The sequence below is a fragment of the Ambystoma mexicanum genome, chromosome 1q (genome assembly GCF_040938575.1).
Source record: "Ambystoma mexicanum isolate Mex_15411 chromosome 1q, UKY_AmexF1_1, whole genome shotgun sequence".
Lineage (NCBI taxonomy): Eukaryota > Metazoa > Chordata > Amphibia > Caudata > Ambystomatidae > Ambystoma > Ambystoma mexicanum.
Window position 1 is genome coordinate 265,201,156 of NC_090922.1, and position 24,797 is coordinate 265,225,952.

Here is a 24,797-nt window from a genome sequence, read left to right on the forward strand (position 1 = left end):
CCTGTATTTTGGTGGCGGCTGAGGCTCAGTTGAGAATGTGTTCTCTTCAGTACCTTGCTTCACAGTTAATGGTCCCAGTTTTCCGGTGAGATGTTAGACCTCCACCAAGTTTCAGGGAGGGTCCTGAAGGATCTTCAGTGGTAGTCTCTTCAGAACACCTTGGCGGGGGAGCCATGCTGGCAACAGTGGCTAGAGTTCCAGATTTTTACAGAAGCCTGTATGAAAGTCTCAGGTGCTCATCTTAGGGATATGCATGTGTGCAGACTTTAGTCCTGGGTCAGGTGCTTTTGGTACAGTATGCGTAGAAATAACCGAATGCAAAAATTACAAAGTAGAAATTACCGAGTTTTTTTTGGTTGAATTTCAGCTAAATATTTCTTCATCTTTAGTATAAAATAGGCGGGGGTAAGGGTGTAAGGTAGGGTAGGGAGAAGTGGGGGACAGGTGCAGAGATTCTACACCCGCATTATTAAAAAAGAAATAAAAAACACAAAAGTAATTTTCGTTTTTTGACCAAAAATAATGCTGTCATTGGCTCCGGGCCATCATATTGGCACTTATGCATGGCTTTACTGCCTTCCATTCCGGTGAAAATGTTCCTGATCTTGGTGGTCTACAACAAAATAGAGTCTGGAGGGTATTTAAACGACCCCATTAAACAGCCTCTCTTTAGGTTACTAACCTTATCAAAAACAACAATGATCATGGGTCTGGGACGTTTCAGAAGAATGAGGGTCACCTATGCCACTAGGCTGCTATTCATTAGGTCCCGGAAATCTGACACTTAAAACATTTTCATAGTACATTAAATATGAATTTTTATCTTGATGGACAATGAAGTGGCCATGCACTACCTCAAAAGGAGGGCAATGCAGCTTTGGTTCTGGTTTCCGGACCATAGCATCTCAGTTTCAGCATCCCATCTGGCCATATTGGATGATGGGATGGCAGATGCCCTGACCAGTGATCTCCCACCTCGTGAAGCTTTGTCCAGGGCTGCTTTCAGAGATATTCGACCTTTGGAGAACCATTCTACTCAATCTTTTGTACTGAAGGACAACAGGAAGTGCAACATTTTCTGTTTGAGGGAATTTCCTCTGTAAAGGTCATTGGAGGTGCCTTTCTAGTGGAGAGAGCTTTCTGACCCCAATATGCATTCCTCCTGGTTCCTGTCATCCCTTTAGTTCTTAAGAGGATGAAGAGGTTCAGGTTCAGGTTTTCTTTGATTCTGACTGCCCCAGATTGGGCTTGGAGGACATGATACTCACACCTTCTCAAGAAGATCAGTTCACCTCAGCACCTTCTTCAGAGGGCAAAATTGCCATGCATACAGTGTGGGTGTGAATGTGAGCACCCACAATGTTAAGTCACTTTCTGACCCACTTTGAGGCATCGCTGCATTTTGTGGGCCCACAAGTGAAGCAGATGTGATGGCACATTCGTTCACTTACAGGACAAAAGCTTTTTTTAAGCATAAACAGACAAATAATGTTACCTCCACATCTTGAGCTATGCTAAAATTATGCAGCAATGCCACCAATTTCTTGCACAGCAAAGTGACGTATTGACTGTGATGGAGACTGACTCAGCCTTGTAACAGATTTTACTTCTGGTGGCAACAACAATGTTAACTATTGACATGTGTCCTATTTTCTTTTATGGAATGTGCCTGTAGAGATTCTACACAGTGACACCAGGGAACAGGTTATTCAACATGTCTGCCTTCCTAAAAATGAACCAAATGCACGTAGCACCAGTTTTGCTGCTTGTATAACACGGAATGAGGGAAACAGGTTTTGCCCCAAGCCATGTTACCTAAAGATATTTGCAATGGACTGTCCTGGTTGGGCCTTTTTTCTTCCTGCTTGATAGGAAATAGAGCAAATAGAGCTTGCCCCAAACGTAGCTGGGACTCTATTTCGTGACATTTTGAGTCAAGGTAAGACAACTAAGCACATACTGAGTCTTCATTCTTTTCTGTGAATGCAATAAGGCACCAAAACAAATAATTGTTACTCCATTTTTCAAATGTGAAACACATAGCTTTGCATGAGGTTCAAAATCTGATTCTTTGTATGTTACAGTACAAAAATCAGACACCTTATTCAATGTTTAGCACCAGTGCAAACGTTGGCTAGTCTGGTCCCAGGAAATGATTAGAATGTGTCTAAATGCCAGGTATTGTGATACCTTCTCGACACATACACATAAGCTTCAGTCCCTGCAATGGGAGTAGGGCTGCTCTCATGCCTGGCATTCAGTGTTGGTGAACTTACTTCAGAAAGGCAAAGATGGTTACCTGCACTAGTTGTTTGCCCATTGTTTGTAGCCAATGAGTGTGTCCAAACACTGCCGACCGACCCCGTACTCTTATTTAATTGCATTTTGAGTACAAACCTTTGCAAACAAAACCTGCAATCATCCTCTAAGCAGTTCCCATGCATACCCTCCCAGTTTGAAGAGAAACCAAGTCCCAGCTGCCACTATGTATTAACACGAGGAGGAGCTGGGCCAGCCCAGAGTCTGGGTCAGAGATTGTGTTATTTTGGTTAATGTAGGTTAGATGGCCGCCACTTTCTTATCACCCCAAAAACATTTGAGCTATTAAAGGAAGCCATAAGAACGGAGACGTTCACATGCAATGTTGTAATTTTTGGCAGAAATCATTCCTGACATGAATTGCATTATGCTCTGACTGACATGCATGTTCTGCTGTTTCTGCTTGACATCCTTGTTTTCAACTCCAACATGAACTACACTGTATGCTGCTTCGATACAACAGATGCAGTCTATGGCTTTTGCTTGACATGTCCATGCCTGACATGTGCTTCCTGTTATTGCTACCAAACATGCACTGATTTCTGCTCCCTCAACCTGACACGCACTGATTACTGTTACCTCCTACCTAAAATGCACTGATTGCTGATCCTTCTCACCTGGCATGCACTGATTGCTGCTCCCTCAACCTGACATGCACGGATTACTCCTCTCTCCTACCTGACATGCACTGATTGCGGCTCCATCCTATCTGATGTGCACTGATTGCTGCTCCCTCCTATCCGATATGCACTGATTGCTGTTCTCTCCTAACTGGCATGCACTGATTGCTTCTCCTGCTGATACTCACGCTTTCTGGATCTTGCCTGACACGCACTGTCTACTGCTCCAGCCTGACATTACATGTTTGCTCTTCAGGCCTGATATGGATTATTTGTGGCGTTGCCTTGATATGGACACTGTTCTGCTCCTGTCTGGCATGCCAACATCTTCCACAATGCAGCATGCCCTTTCGCTTATGGACGGGCTGCTTTTCGTGATGTTCTTTTAATGTGATGATGCAAGTGCAATCTTATATATTTGTTATGAATTTGAAGGGTGCCACATATTGATGAACGTTTCTGCATGCACCCAGGATTTTGAGCAGAGAGCATTGGCGGACATTGAAGTGAAGCATGCTGTTGCCAGAGAGATGTCTGACTTAGTGGTATACTGTAATCCGATGAGCAAAACCAAGGAGTACTTGGGTAAGACTTCTGATATTTCCACGAGATTCTGTATATTAATGAGCTACGCATAAGCTTTAAAAACGATTGAAGATATTGATAAAGTAACGATTGGTTGGACATATGCTTATGTATCTCAAATACTCATTAAGATATTTCAAAGTCTACCAATGAGAGTTGTGCCTCATTGGAGAAATATTTCAAAATTCTGCCAATGTTTATTAGAATTCTATATTTCCATACATTTGCAGAGTTTTAGTAATCTGGGTGTGTCGGGTTTGCCCGTCAGTCGTACACCCATTTTTTCCAGGAGGAGTGGATCTTAGAAGCAACTCCCTTGAAGTGGTGAGGTCTGTAGCTTGGCAACAGAGTGGTGGAGCCTCACACTGCCAAGGCGGCATGCATTGGCATGTGTGTAACAGTGGGACTCATGCTGTGCCAGCCCACTCCTGCCAGGCCATGTACTCCTCATCATTGGGAGACCCCCCTGCTTTTGGCAGAACAACATGTTTGTCTTTCCATTTCATCCAAGGTCCTGTGTTATGCTATAGGTGGATAGTTGTTGACTGCATGATACCCAACAATTGCCTCTTTGCTCTGATGCTGATGAAACACTGTTGTGATGGCTTGGTATACACGGTATCTGAACACTCTTCCTGCACTATAATGTTGTATGAAGAGATATGTTTCTTGTTGAACAAAAGGGAACTAGAAATCTTTCGAATTTCCCTGGGGGTTACGTTTGATTGGCATATATATACGATGCTAAGAGAACTCAAACCCCTCCCCCTTTTCAGTTATTTTGCAGTGAGATATACTCAAGATTAGGTAGTGGTAGTATAATCATTTATTTTGGTTAGAAAACGTAAAATCACAATTCAAGATACACAATTTCAAATCAATATATTTTCAAATAATGCATATATTTATAAAATATTCACAACTGTGCATTGCTTTCACCAATCGAGCTATTATCAATAGTATAGCTCTTTCCTCCTTAACCTCCGAGCATTTTTCAAAAATTGGGAGATCCCCCACAGAGATAAATCATGAACAGTCTGATAACAATAATCCCAGCAGAATTCACATTACACATATAACAATTCCCGAAGATAGGTACAGGCCGCCTCTCGCATGCTTTCAGATGTGCAGGAGAGAAAATAAGAAGTGAATTGTGTTTTCGCAAGTATCAGGGACGTAGCTGCATGTATAGTTGGGTACCAATTTCCATTTGCTCATTACAGCACGCAATAGTTTTTGGCTGAATACTGTTAACGCAGTGAGATTGCGTTGTGCTTTAGACAATGTATTAATTGAAGTTGTAATAAGCATCACAATGTTCGTCTTAGCAATGTGCTTTTACATAAACAAATGTATTCAGCCGCCAGTGCCACCATGTTCGAGTTGCATCAATTGTGATTTTAGTATTTTCAAATGCAATAGAAAAAGCCTTTCATGTTTCTTGCAATACAAATATTGTATTCATCTTTGCATAGAAGTAGAGAGGGTTTGTTGCAGACGCATCATCTCACCTTGAGTCAGATGCCCAGTGTATTATAGACAAAATAAATTGTGAGTTTCAGTCAAAGTACAATTTAAAGATGAGATATCTCAAAAGGTAAGTGAAAAACTAAAACATCCATTCCATGTAGGATTACTAATTTAAATAACATCATATTCATATGTAAAAACGTCATGTGTGGGCCCTCATCACTCTTTGGTAGATTAGATGTTTTGAGCAGATAAAATCAAATATTCAATTAAAATGTTATTGTTTTGAAATGACTTCACAAGAAACATACAATATCATTTTTTTTTAAATAAATAGATCAACACAGCTTAAGTAAACATGCAGAAGCATGAAGCAAAACTCACACTGGGTAAAACAGCTTGTAAATACGTCCCAACAGCGCTGAATAATTCTTTACCTAATTTAATTAGTCTTAAATCATTGTAAAGACTTTTATTGTTAACCAAAACAATTTAAAATCAGTTACGAACAGCTGTGGAGCACGATGTATCATTTCCTGAAAGAAACCGATTCCAGGTTTCCCGGCGAATACATATCATTGTCCTATTAAAGAATCTTCAAGCCTCCAAATATCGAGAAAGGGAAAAGATATGAGAAACTCGCTACTGCACCCCAACGTATGGGAGCAGAGACATTCACAGATTGGAGTTTGACTCCACGCACCCGTAACAATTCTTTTTTAAAAAGTAACTGGACCTTGCACCAATAGAACATTTGAGGATCATTCTCTAAATGTTCCGGTAGGAAGAAACCAGAGATACTCTTCTTAATAAACACAGTGTTTTAAATTCTCATACATTTCAATGATATGCTGCCATTTTCCAGCTCCCGGTTGAGATGAGCCATATGTATCCTACCGTACTAATGTTATGTTATGTTATTTTGCATTTATATATTGCCTTATGTACCATTGGTATGGTCTCAAGGCTCTAGTAGGTTGAACGCCCTCGGGAACCGAAGTTCAAGTCAGTGGAGAGAATAGAGAGAGTCAAACAGTGCGTGTGAGCACTGGATATGTGTATATGTGTATATCATTTCACCTTAGGTTTTTTGCAATGCATCATTTATTTTGTGACATCACTCCACATTAAAACTCTGTGACAAGCCTTTAATCCGTTATAGAGTATTGCCAAATCATGCTTTGTCTATAAATTGATCCCGTTTCGAAAGCTGTCAGCAAAAAGTAAGATTTGTCACACTTTTGGTCTCTTCAGTTTTTGCTGCGGGGGTTTTCCCCTGAACCTGTTCCTCTTGCTTGTATTTGGGGAAATTAACAAACCCTGCTTACTTCATGAATACATATCCAGAACTTTGTAAAAAAAAATGGATCCGGTTCCAATCATTACCTAACATAAATGAGTTCCAAATGTCCCCATTGCTGGTCGTTACCACATCAATGTTGCCTTATGCTAATCAATATGTTCTGCGTACATGTGCCAGGCTTTTACATTCCAGCAACAGATGGTGAATAGATTCCAATACATTAGGCCTCCTCACGAGTTGGGTGGTATTCCAGTGGTAAATACACGATGGAATTACCGCTACTTGGTCTGGCGGATTTACCGCTGGATTACAAGTGGTAGTGGTGGTGTTAGTAAAAATAAAAAATAAAATGGAGAAAAGGCGGGCACCACTGTTGGTTTTCTTAGTCTCAGGATCAAATAATTTGCTAATTGCTTCCTCATATGTTATTGTTTCTCTGTGGAGCTACTGGGTTAAAAAAAAGCCCAATGACACTTGGGCTTTGTACCATGAACCAAAAAGAGTAAAACAAAGTGAAAAACACCCTGTTATCCCAGTGCTCCTCTTTGCTCCCCTTAAGGAGCTAAATTCATTCCTCTGCGTGTTGGGAACTTATATTTGTATTTTACTCATGTGTTTAGCTCACAGCTGTAGAATTCCAATTCAAAGTAAAGAGTTGCAAATGAAATCTCAAACAATTTCTTCCAGTATTTTCTAATTAATTTGTGTGTTAATCACACGATATTTGTAGGCGAATAAGAGATTCCTAAACTCAAAGTATCAGCTGTTGCCAATGCATTTCGGTGCATAGCACCATCTTCAGGCTACATTTCATCACAATCAGTATCATTGCTTTACAATCAAATATACATAAATTGCAAATGTACATACCATCCCGTAGGTAAATATAGTAGAATCCAATCATATAGGTAGATGGCGAAAGGAAAAAATAACATTGCGTTCATAGTATCCTTAATCTAATTAGGTGCATTGTTTTAAGAAATGTAAGAGCCTGTACCACATTCTTAATTCGTGTTTACCTTAGCGTACTTTCAACGTGTCGCCTCACATATATGCACGTCTGTCAGGAAAGCTTCCCTGTTAAAAGGAATAGTAATCAGCTACTCTGTAATCTTCTCCAAAATTACAAGTGGTAGTGGCGGGTTAATTTGGAGTCCATAGAACTCCATTGGGAATTTTGCCACGCCAATTCCACCGATTTTGCCACTTTTTCAGCACAAGATGTGAGGATTTACCTCGTGCATGATGCTGGGGGTAAATCCCCACCTGCAGGGTCATACTCGTAATATGGCATACTGTAAAAGTGACGATTATTCTATTGCTGCCACTTTCTTCCCACACCACCATACTTATAAAGAGGCCCATTGTCACCACATAGTCTGCACATTCCCTCTGCTTTAGGTGTCCCTTTCCTACCACCCATTACTTACATTGTTTCAACAGGGTTGAATTTTATTTTCATTTAGTCTCTCGTTATTTTGTTGTTTGCATAAGTGGAAACATAAAGAAGCAGTCTACTGTGTTTGATGTACCGTCCATTGTTTGCCTTGGTTGCCAGGTCTACAAATATTTAATCTCTTTTAACATAATCTATGACTATTTTGGAGATGGCATTGAATCTAGAGTGTGTAGGTTCTGAGTAATATAGATTTATGCGAGGAGACCAAGAGTTCACTGTATTCCCGATGAGGGCAATCACTGTACCTATAAGGAATGCAGCATGTGAAACATATGCTTTAGCAACGGTATTTAACAGAGAGGTTTCCAGGCAGTGTAAGTGCAGATTAAAATGTCAAGTAAGAGAGTTATTTTCTTGGAAATGTTAAATTCCACATAGAGGTAACCAACAGGAGTATTTAGGGGTAGTCTACTTAGTGTTTTTAAGCATTTACTTACAAGAAATTCTAGTTCTCTATGGCATGTATGTGCTGCAACGAATTGAGGGAATTCATCCCTTTTTCCCAAAGGGAGAGTCCCCCCTTGTGATGCTAGGAAGATGAGCCTGTTTCACAACACCCTCCCTAGGGGTTAAGGCAGGTGGGACCTCAAAGGAAGAGACTCCCCTTTGGGGACAAGACTCCCATTCTTATGAACTCCCTGATGCCCTTCAAGTGATGACCTATATGGACTTACCTAATACACAATAACGTTATCAGTTTCATGAAGATAAAGTGAACCTATATCATTAACAACAAGAAGCTGAGGGCATCCCTTTAAATCAGAGTCTCCAATGGACTGTGCCAAAAATGCTCAAAAAGGGATGACAAGCCAAAGAAGCAGCGAGAGGAGGCAGAAAGCCGAGAGAGGGCAGAAAGTCGAGCATACTAGCAGAAGCCCCCTGTACGTAACAGAGCGGTAAGGAGGCATGCTGTCACAGAAGCGCCAGCCCAGAATGAGAAATGCTGGGAGACTGGTGTGCGCGAATGGAGAAAATCCAAACAAGTTGGAGCTGAGAGTTCAGTGGTGGAGTGACCACGCAGCAATCATGGTGTGCAGCCGTCCCGCACAACTACGCTGACACTACCAGCGGGAGAAAGCAACTCCCGAAGTTAGTCCCAGCAACAATGGCGAGAGCGGGACGCATATAAAACAGACGCTGCAGAAAGTGAACCCTACCACTACCAGGAAGCCAAGAGAGAGTCCAAAGTCCTACAGGTACCAGCAACATTACCCCTGAAAACAGAAGGTAATACGGGGAATGGGAATACCAGAATGTATAAGGGACTCAGTATAAGTTAAACAAAACTCGGCCCAGTACAAATGGGGAAAAAATTGGTAATAAGCAGATGAATTCAAACTATATTAATGAGATAAAGATAAACTCACAAACGACAGATTGGGAGAGAAATAGAGTTGGAGTCTTATTGCCTTGGGGATAGGGAAAGGCCGACCCATATCCCAATGATAAGAAAGAACAGAAACCAAAGAGAAACATTTGGGGAGTCATGATGCGTGAAGTCCGGAGGATAAATATCATACATGAAAAAGCCCCCCAGGAAGAGGTGAACTATACTTGGGAGTGGAACAACCAAACCTCCCAAGAGGAGAACCATATCCAAGGGGTCTGGAGTCCTACAAGAGAGAGAGAGAAGGTACTTGAGCAGAACAAAGATAATCTCTAAGAAAGAGGACAAGGAAGCTGCCAGTCCCCTAAAGGAACTGCGGAACTTGGTCCAAAGGATAAGCAGATACTATTTACATATGGTCTATTTAGTAGAACAAGATAATCAAGAAAACCCCAGTGAAGAAACACATCACCCAGGAGAAGGGAGTCATTCTCCTGGCCTTAGTTAGTTATACTGGTAGGGTTAGATTTGGACAGTGGACGGACTTGTTTTGGACATTCGCTCCGACTGACAAGCATGTTAGTTAGTAAAATAGGTAGGGAAGACCCCATAGACATAGGGAAAGGTAGGTCTTATATAAACTATATGGTCAAAATGTCATCACAACATCCGTGTCCTTATTTTCATCATCCACAGTGCCCATATGTCTGCTCCATATATCATAATAGTCACCCTCTTTGCCTTGTATACCTTGAGAATCGAAAACAGTGAATATCCCTGCGTTTTAGTGCAAAAACTCTTAAGGCACTGTGGGAAGATGGAGTGAGGAGACGGACAAAGATGTGGCATTATTAAAATCTAGTTTATTAAGTATTTAACAAAAAGGAGCTAGCAGTGCCTATCTCTACAGGGTTACCCCTTCCTGGTCTAAGGTAACTCGGGTACTCATCAGGGTAAGGGTCACAAGAAAGAGTCTCTGTTCTCTGTCCAAATCCTACGCTAACCTTACCACTATGTTACAAAATAGTTCAGCATTTATCGAAAACATAATACCAGGAAAATGGCTCCCATCTCCTTGTAAACTGGTTCAGACTTTTCCAATCTTTTGCTTCCATTCAACAAAGGGTTCGGGGCAGAAGAATGACTCTCCTCTCCAGACCCACCCAATAGTCCTCAAAAGTCTCTTTAGTTCTTCCAACTGAGTTTGACAGACTTGTTCCACAATTCCAACGGTCCTTCTTGACCTTTTCCCACACCGAAAGTCCTCTCTAAACAACTCTGGTTGTCTCTTCTCCTCTGCACTGCTGTTAATGTTATCACTATGACGAGGGCGAGTACTCCCGTGGCACTCTTGACTTTTATTCATTTCACTGTCACCACTGTGATGAGGAAGATATCCACCCTGCTTGGGTCACGCCACTGCCTGGAGTGCTTCTTCTTCTGTCTGGGTTTGGCGGTTTGCCTTCTCGTTCAGGGAGTAGTCGGGATGGCCCATTCCCCGTCCCGACCGTAGTTCTCCCGGCTCTCACTTCTGTCTCAATTGCAGGTTAGTCCTTTCTCTCTTTTATTCTGATAGAGGTGGTCCCTCTCCAGTGTGAATGCAGAATATTTTGTTTGTCTTTGTGGATTGATCTCCACTCACCCGTCTCTCTTCTTCTTCTCAGTATGATTGACTGTGAACCAACAAGTACTCTTTCTATGGTTTTCATTCTTCCTCTTCTCAGTACTATTAAAAGGTGTATGCGTAAGTGGGTCAGCATCATAGTAACAAATAGAGTCTTGAAGGACTGATATCTTAGAGGGGTGAGAGGATGTAGGGATGTCCTTTAGGGGGTCATGAGGGAGTTCCATAAAGGAAAGGGAGTCCTTATGCCCGAGGGGGGATTCTCTCCCTATGAGGTCCTCCAGCTGATTTCCACCCATGGGGGGAATATTGGGTAGCAGCTTCACCTCCCAACCCCTACAGAGAAAGGCACCTCCATGGGGAGAAGTGACGGAATCCCATGAATCGTCACAGCACCCAGTTGCTGGATAACCGCAGTCTGAATCTTTAATTGTGGTTTCCAGTCTAACTTGATGTCAATGATGATTCCCAACTGCGAGACAACCTCAACCCTCTTCACATGTAAGAACCACTGATAGTTCTATGTGGGTGTTTACTAGGAGAGAGCACCATTATCTTCCCATGTAAGAGCCCCTGATAGTTCAATGTGGGAGTTTAGTAGGAGAGAGCATCATTATCTTCGTTTTGTTGGTGTTAACTGTGAGCCCATTTCTATCTGATTATATACTAAGAAGGTTGAGCTGCACCTGCAGTCCCCTGGGGGTGTAATCCTCAGAGTGTCGAATGTGGAGCTAATATCGACAAAAGGAACAACATCCTCTCTGGTTCATCTGAATAATGTTGTTGCTAGAAATCCAGGTGTTTTGTTCAGCCAAGAGTACATGAGCAAAGATCTTTGCCGGTGCATCCAGCACGGCCAGGATTCTATAGTTTTTGGGGTCATCCGCCGCCCCTTTTTGTACACAGGCATGATTATGCTGTCTGTCCAGGTCTTCAGAAATATTTAATATAGATTATAAATAGTTAAACATGTCTTTTATGGTTCAAACAATAATCATACATCTTACAGGCCTATTGACTCATTGTTTAATTAATGCTCCTTTCATGTAATCAGTGAAAAAGAAATCATATTTTCTCCAACATTGGATCTTTCATGGATTCACATGATTATTATTACATGTATTCACATGATTACAGCAGTCTCTGCCGGTCTCATTGAGACACAGGTGCCCTTCCTTACAGGGAGACCTGCAACCCCATCTGTCCTGCAAGAAGCACTGAATTCAGAGGCATCCCAGAAACATCCAAGATGGTGGCCATCATGCTTCGGTGCACACCAAGCTCCCAGGCTGCCCTGGGCCTGCAGCACCATGATTGGCTGGTGGACCAGCTTGAAGCAGCCAACCCCCTGCAACGGCAGGCAAAGCCAGCCCCCACAGAAGGCCAAAACTCAAGGCCTCTACCAGCCGTCTCCGCCAGTTTCATTGAGACACAGATCCCCCTTCCTTACAGGGAGACCTGCAACCTCATCTGTCCTGCAAGAAGCACTGAATTCAGAGGCATCCCAGAAACATCCAAGATGGTGGCCATCGTGCTTCGGTGCACACCAAGCTCCCAGGCTGCCCTGGGCCTGCAGCACCATTATTTGCTGGTGGACCAGCTTGAAGCAGCCAACCCCCTGCAACGGCAGGCAAAGCCAGCCCCCACAGAAGGCCAAAACTCAAGGCCTCTACCAGCCGTCTCCGCCAGTTTCATTGAGACACAGATCCCCCTTCCTTACAGGGAGACCTGCAACCTCATCTGCCCTTCAAGAAGCACTGAATTCGGAGGCATCCCAGAAACATCCAACATGGCCACCACCGTGCCTCGGTGCACACCATGCTGCCCTGGTCCTGCAGCAGCATGATTGGCTGGTGGACCAGTTTCAAGCAGACAACCCCCTGCGCCAGCAGGCAAAGCCAGCCCCCACAGAAGACCAACACTCAAGGCCTCTACCACGCAATGTTACGCATGCTACGAAACAGGTATTTGGCTCCCACTTCATTAATTTACCTAGTCCCACAGGCTGCTTAGACTCTCAAAGCTTAATGCATTTATACTAAGAAAAATGCTACTATGGAACAATATGGCAATGTATCATGTCACACATTGATCCCATTGCCCCCACTCCTAGTACCTTCCTGACGTGCGCTACTTTTTCGACCATACAACCACATAATGCATGGCTAAACCTCAAAGCGCGATCATCCCTGCCCGGAAACCTTAACCCCCACTATCACGACATCTACATGCTGATCTGACGGAAGGCGCAGTTACGCCGTCCCTCAACACTGCTACTAAATCATTATCACTGACCATAATGGACCACTCCCGAATGCACGGCAAGCACATTTTTCAAACGAACTTCACATTTGGCAGCCGCGACCAGCCCCAAATCTCCCTCTCAGGTGCTGGCCCCCTACTTCACGTACCCCAGCCTTTCATTTCAACTGCTGGCCCACACTCCCTGTGTTGCCCCTCCCCAGCATGAAGCTTGCGCACTTGACCCCACCTGGCAGACAATCAGCGCTCTGCAACTTCAGGCTACGTTCCTGCTTCTGTAACATTTTGCACCACACCCTGCTACAAAACCTGCATTCTAGGAACTCTAGTCTTAGACCGCGCACCAGCTCCACCTCCAATTATTACAACAACCACCTCTTGCTGCCTTACCCCTCTGCTCTATAAGCACCACCATGTGCACACCTGACACATTGCTGCCACCGAGCTATAGCAACCACGCCCCCATCACATTAGGACAAGAACACCTAGCCCTCAGGGTTATGTCAGCAACCTAACCCTTAGCCCAGTGCCAAGCCCTAGACAGAACACAGTATCTCCACACCGCAAACCCCGTGGCTCCTCCAAATTCAGCCCTACACCACCCCATGTTTACTTGACTATCCTACTTCCCAGACCACAACCAACCTTATACCAACCTTATACTTTCTCCTGACATCAGCCGTTCCAAGCAACAACCCCTCCAATAAACCCACCAGAGACAACAGTCACCTACCTCCCCCACTCTCACACCTAACCTCCTCTAATCAGGGACCCTCACCAGTCTTAAGTCCTACCACCCCTACCACTGCCGCTCAGCCCCTCCTTATATGCACCCTCATCAATGCTTGCTCATTACCTGCACAGGCACTAGACATGAAGGACCAGATTACCACACATAACTTCGACGCCCTAGCTATCTCTGAAACATGACTTCACGAGGCCTGCGGCCCGCACTATCCCTAGACATACCCCAAGGCTACACCATCTTCCGGAACAACAGACTTACCTCCAGAGGAGGTGGGGTTGCCCTGATAGCCAGGGATTCCCTTCCTCTCAGACATTACACCACTTCCATCGATGGTAACCATGACCTGCTCTCCCTCAAACTCTCACCCTCACCCGCTTGCACCATCACATTTCACCTCATCTACTGACCACCTAGCCCCCTTCTCAATTTTAAGTCTAACCTTTTGCATATTCTCCAGGACAATTTCAAAAACCTCTTCCAAAGTGATTGTGTTAGGAGACTGTAATCTGGGCCACCACGACCCCAGCGACCCACAAGCAACATTGCTATTCGACGCATTAGACACCATAGGCTTCTGCCAGTATATCACCATTCCCACCCACAGGAAATAACGCATTCTAGACTGGATTGCTGACTACAACTGCGAGGTCTCTACCAGTGCAATCACACCCTGCCCATGGTCTGACCACCACATCATCCACTTCTCCATCCCACTCCATGCCAAAAACAAACCTACAGTCAACCCTCTACCCCCAGCTACAACAGGTAGCTCCCGGAAGCTCATTAGAGATAACATCCTGCCCTTGCTGAACGCCCCAGGCATCCAGCCCCCGTTCGACTCTAACACCAATGCTCTAGTGGATACTTACTCTTCAATTCTATCCAAAGCAATAAACACCATAGCTGTCATGATCTCTGCTTCCAAAAGGTCAGGGTTTTCCCAACTCCCTTGGAAGCCGATCCATAACCCAGGTTCCGAGTGCCAACCAGTCCCAATTGGGACCTTTTGGACCCAGTCCTGGCGCCAGTGGCACCAGGCTCATAAATATGCCCAGTCCCAGCGCTGGAAGCGCCGGGCTCATAATGCTTGGGTGGACTTACCTTCAGCAGACCATGCTGCTTACTTGCCTGCCAGTTGAGCCTCTGATCCTCTTCTGTTTGGAACTACTTTTCCTGTTGGGTGGGGCTGGAGCCACTCCCTAGATTCAGAACACTGGAACTCTTCTGGAAGGCAGGAACTCTTTTCTTACCAGGAACTCTTTTCTTACTTAGGCGTGGCTGTGGAAGGAGACACCTAAGCACTACAGGAGGCTATTTAAACCACACCCGGTGGATGAATCTTGCTTTGCATTATTCTGCAACCTCTGCAGCAGAACGCTCATCGTGTCTTCTGCATCCGGTCCTGGGCCTAAGGAAAAAGGCTTACCATCCTGAATCCAGTCTTCAGCAACACCTATAAAGACAAGAAAGAACAGGTTAGCATTCCGGCATCTGAAAGGCAAAGGCTTACCATCCTGAATCCAGTCTTCAGCAACACCTATAAAGACAAGAAAGAACAGGTTAGCATTCCGGCATCTGAAAGGCAAAGGCTTACCATCCTGAATCCAGTCTTCAGCAACACCTATAAAGACAAGAAAGAACAGGTTAGCATTCCGGCATCTGAAAGGCAAAGGCTTACCTACTCTTCGTGCGCTCCGGAGGTCTTCGGCGCTGCATCCCGCATCTGAAAGACAAAACAAGGTGCGTTTAAAGACATTGGGGAACTTTAATACTCACGTGCCATTACTCCTTTCCACATCTAATCCAGTGGGTATTCCGGCACCCTGCAGCCGCTCCGAACTCGTACCTGCAAAATAAAAAGACAGTTAGAGCGCATAGTGAAGCAGGCAACAAGCGCTTACTTACGTGCTTCCAGGCGCTTCTATTCATCACACGGGCTCCATCTTCAACTCACTTCAGCCCGTCATCCGCCATCGCCGGAACCCTGCAAAACAAGAGACATCATTACTAAAGACTTTAAAGACATTTGAATGACTCGAAACTTACCGTTCGTGCAGTAAACGACGGACAGCAGTCCTCTGAAGTCAAGAGGCCTGCGCTACCTATCCAGTGAAGAAACTGGTTACAGCACCCTGCCCCGAGGCAGATGGAGAGCTCGGCATTCACTTACCTAAGGTGAGAGCGTTAACCTTTGGGGGTCTACAGGAGAGGAGAAGAGGAAAGAGATAGGGACACCCCAATAACCCCAGTTCATTAACCCCATATTTTCTATCTGCAGACATCTTACTCTACACGTCAGGCATACAGTGCACAGAGGTCCAGCCCAAAGAGCCAACCGGGTGCTACACATCACCTTTGAAGATACGGTAGTCGCCCAGTCAAAACCGGCGCCTCTGCGAGAATCAGGTGAGCGTTACAGAACGCAAAGCCTACCGCAAAACTCTCGCCCAGGCGCTATGGAAACCTCGGATACTGACCCCCTAGCCCGGTTACTTGGGGAACTAAGGGCAGAAGTGCATGCAGCTCGTCAGGAAACGAATGCTCTAAGAAGGGAACTAATTATTTCCAAGGAGAGAACAGACAATCTTGCTAGACAAGTGCTACAGTCACAAGCCGGACAGACCCCGTTACCCGCATCAGGGGCAAATCTTCCTTCAACATCCTCTATGAATCCAGTGCAGATCAACCTACCTGGGAATGTACCTCTGGCTCCGCCCGAACGATTTTCTGGAGACCCAAAGAGGTTTGCAGTATTTATCAATCAGTGCCGGTTGCACTTCTTATGCCGGCCAGCAGCCTTTCCAACTGATCAAGCAAAAGTAGCTTTTGTACTTTCGTACCTTAGTGGCAATGCGGCAGACTGGTCGATCCCTCTAGTTAATCAAGATGATCCGGTTCTCCATGATTTTCAAGCCTTTCAGCTTAGTATGGAAAAACTGTTCGCAAGACATTCACAGGGGCAGGCCTTGGACAATGAGCTTCTTTCGTTGCGACAGGGTAATCAAGACCTTTTGGCTTATATTGCATCTTTCAATAGACTAATAGTGGAAACTCAATGGCCTGAGGACAAAAGGATTACGCTGTTTTATAGAGGTCTACGTGGAGAGCTCAAAGACGTTTTAGCCCAAGTAGTGAATCCCCCACAAGACTGTTCGGATTATATAGACTTGGTCGTTCAAATAGATCACAGGCTGCAGAACAGGAAGGCCGATCGTTCCAAGTTTGATGCTCGAGTATTTTCCAAACCGCCAACTCCTTCCAAAGGAGTAGACTCCGGGGAACCCATGCAAATAGGGGGTCTGAAAGGTCCTCTAACACAAAGGGAGCGGGAAAGGAGGAAACAGTTGCAATTATGCCTATATTGCGGAAACTCAGGGCACTTTCTTCGAGACTGTCCGGTGAAACCTGCCAAGAAGGCAGTAGGAGCTGCAGTTACCAAAGTTACAAACTCTGAGCAGGGAAACGACCTCGCCCGACAAGAATAGAGGTCCTCTTGCCGAGCGTGAAAACCAGTTCCGTGACCTCGCATTTCGTGATACCTATGGTCCTCATTAGCCCTGATAATCCGGATCGATTACATGCAATTGAAGCTTACGTCGACAGCGGTGCCATCGGCAATTATGTGGATCATGAAATGGTTTTGAGGATGAATCTAACTCTTTGTCCCAAGGCTGTAAAGGACGTCATTACTACGGTGGATGGTACGGAGATAGCCTCCGGGCCAGTAACGCATACCACTCAAGAGGTGACGCTAGTAAGTCAAGATGGACACCATGAGAAGATCGTGTTCGATGTGATCAAGGCCCCTCAGTTTCAGATTATTCTAGGAATACCTTGGTTAGAGAAACACAATCCTCTGATCGATTGGCGAGCAAGAACGGTCCAATTTCCAGAATGTGTCTCTACTTGTCACCCTCCACCTGGTGTTGCACTGGCCGCAATTTCTTCAGAGACTCCCCAGTTACCTCCCGAATACCTAGAATACCAAGATGTTTTCCGGAAGGATCAGGCTAACTCTCTACCTCCTCATAGGTCTTATGACTGCCAGATAGACCTGATACCTGGATCTACTCCTCCTTGTAGTAGAATTTATGCCCTCACCGAGCCTGAGAACCTTCACCTTCGACAATACCTGGATCAATACCTGGCAAATGGGTTTATTCGTCCTTCCAAGTCCCCTGCTTCTTCAGCTTTGTTCTTCGTTCCAAAAAAGGAAGGAGACCTTAGAACTTGTATCGATTATCGCTCCCTGAACCAGATCACCGTTAAGAATAGATATCCGTTACCTTTGATCCCTGAACTCCTGGACCAAGTCAGAAAAGCATGCATATATACAAAGCTGGATCTTAGAGGAGCTTACCACTTGGTACGAGTAAAAGAGGGCGATGAATGGAAGACGGCCTTCCGCACCAAGTATGGGCTATTTGAATATCAGGTCATGCCCTTCGGACTTTGCAATGCCCCGGCCGCCTTTCAATATTTTATGAACGATGTCCTCAGAGAGCTCATAGATGTATGTGTTGTTGTTTACATTGACGACATCCTCGTTTATTCTTCATCGGAATCTGAACATCGGAAACACGTGAAAATGGTCCTCGAAAGATTGCGTCAACACAAACTTTTCGCTAAGTTGGAAAAATGTGTTTTCAACGTGACTGAAGTTGAATTCTTGGGATTCATATTATCACCTGGCGGAGTGCGTATGGATTCAAAGAAGGTCGATGCAGTTCTCAAATGGCCATCACCATCCTCCGTAAAAGGTGTGCAAAGCATGTTAGGCTTCGCTAACTTTTACCGCAGGTTTATCCCCGAATTCTCTCGAATAGTCCAGCCCATCACTGCCTTGTTAAAGAAAAACAAACGTTTTGAATGGTCTACCGAGGCGGAACAAGCTTTCCAGGATTTGAAGACTAAATTTATCTCTGCACCAATCTTAAAACACCCTCGCCCCGAACTCCCCTACATCGTGGAAACTGATGCTTCAAGCCTTGCCATGGGGGCAGTTCTATCACAAAAGGACCCGGTAACCAATCAGTTGCATCCCGTGGCATTTTGGTCCCGCAAATTCTCGCCTCCTGAAATCAATTACACGATTACTGACAAGGAACTTCTGGCTATCAAGTCTGCCTTTAAGGCTTGGCGGCATTATCTGCTGGGGGCCCGACACACAGTTACTGTGATTACGGATCACCGAAACCTGCAATATTTGAAGACCGCAAAAGCCCAATCCTCTAGACAACTCCGTTGGGCATTATTCTTTGCCGAGTTTGACTTCATAATTACCTATCGACCTGGTACAAAGAACGGTAAAGCCGATGCCCTTTCTCGGATGGGAGTGGAAGAACACTTGGTCAACCCTAAACCTGTACCAATCATTCCCGAACAAAGAATTCTGGGTGTAATCGCCAAAGAATCCATAGAGGAAGTTAAGGATAAGGCCAGGCAACTTGTAACTCCAGCAGACATACAGAATTGGCATCTGCAGGGAAAGGACTTTGCAGTAAAGGACAACTTATTGTATTTCCAAGAACGATTATACCTACCCAGCACAGATTTACAGAAAAAAGTAATCTCTTGTTATCACGACTCTTTAATGGAAGGCCATCCCGGTATAGCCAAGACCTCAGAAAAGATCAAGCGCTACTTCTGGTGGCCGTCTTGGAAAAAAGATATCAGAGACTTTATAATGTCCTGTGGAGTATGCGCCCAAAACAAGAGTCAAAAGGAAAGACCAGCAGGCCTCTTACGCCCTATTGACATCCCACCTCGCTCTTGGCATACGCTTTCTATGGACTTCATCACCGATCTACCTCCATGCTCCGGATACAATACGATTCTAGTAATCGTGGACTTATTCTCCAAGATGGCACATTTCATTCCGCTCAAAGGCTTGCCAACAGCAGCAACTCTGGCCCGAGAATTTCTCGAAAACATCGTCCGACTGCACGGTTTTCCTTCGGTTCTAATTTCAGATCGAGGTAGTCAATTTATTTCTCATTTTTGGCGAAGTTGCTGTCGGTCGGCTCAAATTGATGTGAGACTATCGACCAGTCACCACCCTCAGACCGACGGACAAACCGAGAGGACCAATCAAACTCTGGAACAGTATTTACGGTGCATGCTGCAACAAACTGAAAAAACTTGGAAAGATATCCTTTGGATAGCCGAGTATGCCTACAATAACTCTGTCCATTCGGGAACTGGGAAAACCCCGTTTTTTCTTTTGTACGGCAGTCACCCTCGAACCTCGGAGTTGGATCCCCTCCAAGATCTTGAAACACCAGCAGTAGACTACCTGCATTCTACAATCACCCAAGCCTTTAAGGAAGCTGTTTCTCACCTTCAAAGGGCTAAAGAACAATACAAGAAAGGAGCAGATCAACATCGGAAGGAAGCCCCTCACTATCAAGTAGGGGATCAAGTCTGGTTATCCACCAAATATCTATCTCTAAAAGGGCCACGCACATTCAACCCAAGATACCTTGGTCCCTATTCCATCACTACCATAGTAAACCCAGTAGCGGTCAAGTTGGACTTGCCCCCGCACATGAAGATACATCCGGTCTTCCACGTCTCTCTATTAAAACCCGTGCAACCTCAAACCCGACTAACCAAATCTCCAAAACCTATCCTAGTGGATGGAGAACTCGAGTTTGAAGTCAAAAGCATTCTGGACTCCAAGATCTCCAAATCTAAACTATTCTACCTAATTGACTGGAAAGGCTACGGCCCCCAAGAGAGATCCTGGGAACCTGCTGAATATGTCCACGCTCCTCGCCTAATCAAAAGATTTCACCGAACATTTCCTGACAAGCCAAAACCCCCGGAGAAGCCCGGTTTGGGAGGGGCCTTGAGGGGGGGTACTGTCATGATTTCTGCTTCCAAAAGGTCAGGGTTTTCCCAACTCCCTTGGAAGCCGATCCATAACCCAGGTTCCGAGTGCCAACCAGTCCCAATTGGGACCTTTTGGACCCAGTCCTGGCGCCAGTGGCACCAGGCTCATAAATATGCCCAGTCCCAGCGCTGGAAGCGCCGGGCTCATAATGCTTGGGTGGACTTACCTTCAGCAGACCATGCTGCTTACTTGCCTGCCAGTTGAGCCTCTGATCCTCTTCTGTTTGGAACTACTTTTCCTGTTGGGTGGGGCTGGAGCCACTCCCTAGATTCAGAACACTGGAACTCTTCTGGAAGGCAGGAACTCTTTTCTTACCAGGAACTCTTTTCTTACTTAGGCGTGGCTGTGGAAGGAGACACCTAAGCACTACAGGAGGCTATTTAAACCACACCCGGTGGATGAATCTTGCTTTGCATTATTCTGCAACCTCTGCAGCAGAACGCTCATCGTGTCTTCTGCATCCGGTCCTGGGCCTAAGGAAAAAGGCTTACCATCCTGAATCCAGTCTTCAGCAACACCTATAAAGACAAGAAAGAACAGGTTAGCATTCCGGCATCTGAAAGGCAAAGGCTTACCATCCTGAATCCAGTCTTCAGCAACACCTATAAAGACAAGAAAGAACAGGTTAGCATTCCGGCATCTGAAAGGCAAAGGCTTACCATCCTGAATCCAGTCTTCAGCAACACCTATAAAGACAAGAAAGAACAGGTTAGCATTCCGGCATCTGAAAGGCAAAGGCTTACCTACTCTTCGTGCGCTCCGGAGGTCTTCGGCGCTGCATCCCGCATCTGAAAGACAAAACAAGGTGCGTTTAAAGACATTGGGGAACTTTAATACTCACGTGCCATTACTCCTTTCCACATCTAATCCAGTGGGTATTCCGGCACCCTGCAGCCGCTCCGAACTCGTACCTGCAAAATAAAAAGACAGTTAGAGCGCATAGTGAAGCAGGCAACAAGCGCTTACTTACGTGCTTCCAGGCGCTTCTATTCATCACACGGGCTCCATCTTCAACTCACTTCAGCCCGTCATCCGCCATCGCCGGAACCCTGCAAAACAAGAGACATCATTACTAAAGACTTTAAAGACATTTGAATGACTCGAAACTTACCGTTCGTGCAGTAAACGACGGACAGCAGTCCTCAGAAGTCAAGAGGCCTGCGCTACCTATCCAGTGAAGAAACTGGTTACAGCACCCTGCCCCGAGGCAGATGGAGAGCTCGGCATTCACTTACCTAAGGTGAGAGCGTTAACCTTTGGGGGTCTACAGGAGAGGAGAAGAGGAAAGAGATAGGGACACCCCAATAACCCCAGTTCATTAACCCCATATTTTCTATCTGCAGACATCTTACTCTACACGTCAGGCATACAGTGCACAGAGGTCCAGCCCAAAGAGCCAACCGGGTGCTACACATCACCTTTGAAGATACGGTAGTCGCCCAGTCAAAACCGGCGCCTCTGCGAGAATCAGGTGAGCGTTACAATAGCCCCCCCTTGTTCCACACAAAGCTAAAACAGTCAGATAATCTAACTCCTTGTTTTTCCACCAACCTGCTGGCACTAAGCAATCAGAAACGTCAGGCCCAGCTAGCATGGCTAACGAATCCCACCATAAAGCTAAAAACTGAGTTCTCCAAAATAGCCAAACAGTAAAAATCCACCACCATTGCAGCTAAATCAAACTAATTAAATTCCAGAATCAACAATGCTAACTGTGATGCGAAATAAATCTTTACAATCTCCAGAGAACTTGAATCTCTGGCCCTGCCCACCACGACCATCACTAAAGACGCTACTTGGTGCTCCAATATCCAAGCAGCTCTACTAAGCAAAATTGACTCTTTGAATTTGAAAATCCTTGCACAACAGGCTACCTTCAACAATGACTCCAAAACCTTGAACAACAGCTGCATTCAGCCCCCGGCCCCTCTGGCCACCAATCAGTTCCTCTTCAGAGACCTCTCAGAAAGTAAAGGTCTAAAATTGATCAGAAGCTTGAAACGCTCTAAATGCAAAGGAGACATATGCCCTTCATCCCTTGTCAAAGACTGTGCCGACTTGCTAGATCCTTTTATCACAGCCTTCATAATGCATCCTTCGCCAATAGCCTCCTTCCAGCTAGCCTCAAAGAAGCTTGAGTCCTCCCCCTCCTAAAAAAAAACATCCCTTGACCCATCCATCCCAACCAACTACAGGTCAATCACCACCATCCCCTTCCTATGAAAAATCCTGGACTGGGCAGCCTACCTACAAGTTCAACAGTTCCTAGAGGACAACAACATCCTGGGGATGCCACAATCTGGCTTCCTCCCAGGCCACGGCACTAAATCCGCCCTTTTGGATTTAAAAAATCAGCTAGACGTAATTGGGGATGAAGGCAATTCTGCCTTGCTCCTCCTCCTAGACGTATCCGCCGCATTCGACCTGGTCAACCACCAAATCCTCTGTCACCACCTCACCACACACGCCAATTTCTCCCCTCAAGCCACTGCCTGGATCGCATCCTTCCTGGAAGGAAGCGTCATGATGATCTTCTCAGAGATTGCTAACGCCTCTCCTTCCCCCCTCACTTGTGGTGTGCCCCAAGGCTCCTGCATCACCCCTACCCTATACAATATCTTTACAAGGCCAGTCTTTAATATCTTGGACTTCCTTGGTGTAGCTTACACCAACTACGCTGACGACACCCAAATCCTGATCCCACTCTCAGGCAACTATATAGATGACTCGAAAACCCTCAACTATATCTACTCCACAATACAGACCTGCATGGCAGCAAACCATCTGTGTCTTAACAGCGACAAAACAGATTCTAATTGTCAGCACCCCCAATACCCTCAAGTCCCTCAACACTCACTAACCTGTCTTCCAGATAGACAATTGCTCAATCCCCGTTTTAACCTAGGTTAAGACCCTAGGAGTCTATCTTGACGCCTTGCTCACCATGACCAGACAAGTAAAAGCCATTGCCTCCTCAGCAGCTTACGCCACTAAGGTCCTCAATGCTGGCAGACCCTTCCTCTCCAAAAACAACTGCCTTACCATTGCCCGAGCCATCATTGGCTTTAGGATCGACTACTGCAATGCCTTATTCACAGGCACCTCCGCTGGAAACATCCACAAACTCCAAGTCATACAAAACAATGCCCTGCGAGCAGCACTTACTATCCCAAAAAGCGAACACATCTCCAAAGCAAGGAGAGAAGCACACTGGCTCGCCATCTGGGAGCGCATTACCTTTAAAACTCTTTCCATTGCCCACAAGTACCTTTCCAACTCAACGCCCCCCATCTCACCCTAAGAATCACTAAAGCTCACTCCACAAGACCTAAGAGGGCCTGTACACTGATCGACTCATCCTCCCCAAAGTGAAGCGATGCAAAGCCAGAGGCTCTAGCTTCCCCTACCTTGCAGCAAAAACTCTGGAACGAGCTCCCTCCCTCCTTGAGGGCCGAGAAATCCTATTGGCTTTTTCATAAAGCTCTTAAAACTCAGCTCTTCACCTAATCAAATACTCCAGATGAACAACCCCACTACTCCACCATACTGTATATTATCATGTATGACCTTGTACTCTTTGCAATGCAACTTTGTTATTATTTTGTAAATGCACCTATTACATCCCTGATACTCACCTTGACTTTATGACATTGTAATGCAACCTCATTACCATTCTCTAATTCCAGCTATCACATGCCTGCTACATGACTCACAATGATTGTATGACACAACTCCACTTCTTGACTTGTACTCTTTTACAGAGCCTCAATGCCTCAGGGTTGTTTGCGCGCTTCAAAAATGAAATAAATAAATAATATTCAATGTCGTCAGGCTGGGACTTCTGATGACTCTAGGAATGTCAACACTCCCGCTCTAGGGAACTATTCCTCCCATATGGCTAGGGAAGGAGCTGCTACCTGATCCTGACCTTGGGGGTGGCTGCCTGCAGAAGGACCATGTGGGGGCAGACAACCCTCATGGGATCCCTCTTCCCCTTCTGGGTATGACGCCAATGCCTTTAATTCTCAAACCTTTATGGCATATTGTGATATAGATCCAGTCCATCCACTTTGCACTGACAGTAGGGCTCTTTCCTATACTTTTTGTAAAAGGACTGGGACGAGGAAGAGCACAAGAGAAATACAGAACACAGAAGCCGCAGAACTAGAGACACGCTCTGGTGGT

General features: G+C 45.3%; 1 protein-coding gene across 2 annotated transcripts in view; it reads left to right on the forward strand.

Annotated features, from left to right (window-relative positions):
* Positions 1-24,797, forward strand: part of PLCG2 (phospholipase C gamma 2) — a 953,330-nt gene that overhangs the window by 820,137 nt on the left and 108,396 nt on the right. For both annotated transcript variants that reach the window (XM_069638435.1, XM_069638443.1), the window contains exon 26: positions 3,413-3,524. In XM_069638435.1, coding sequence (XP_069494536.1) covers positions 3,413-3,524 — 112 coding nt within the window. The remainder of the gene's footprint in view (positions 1-3,412; positions 3,525-24,797) is intronic.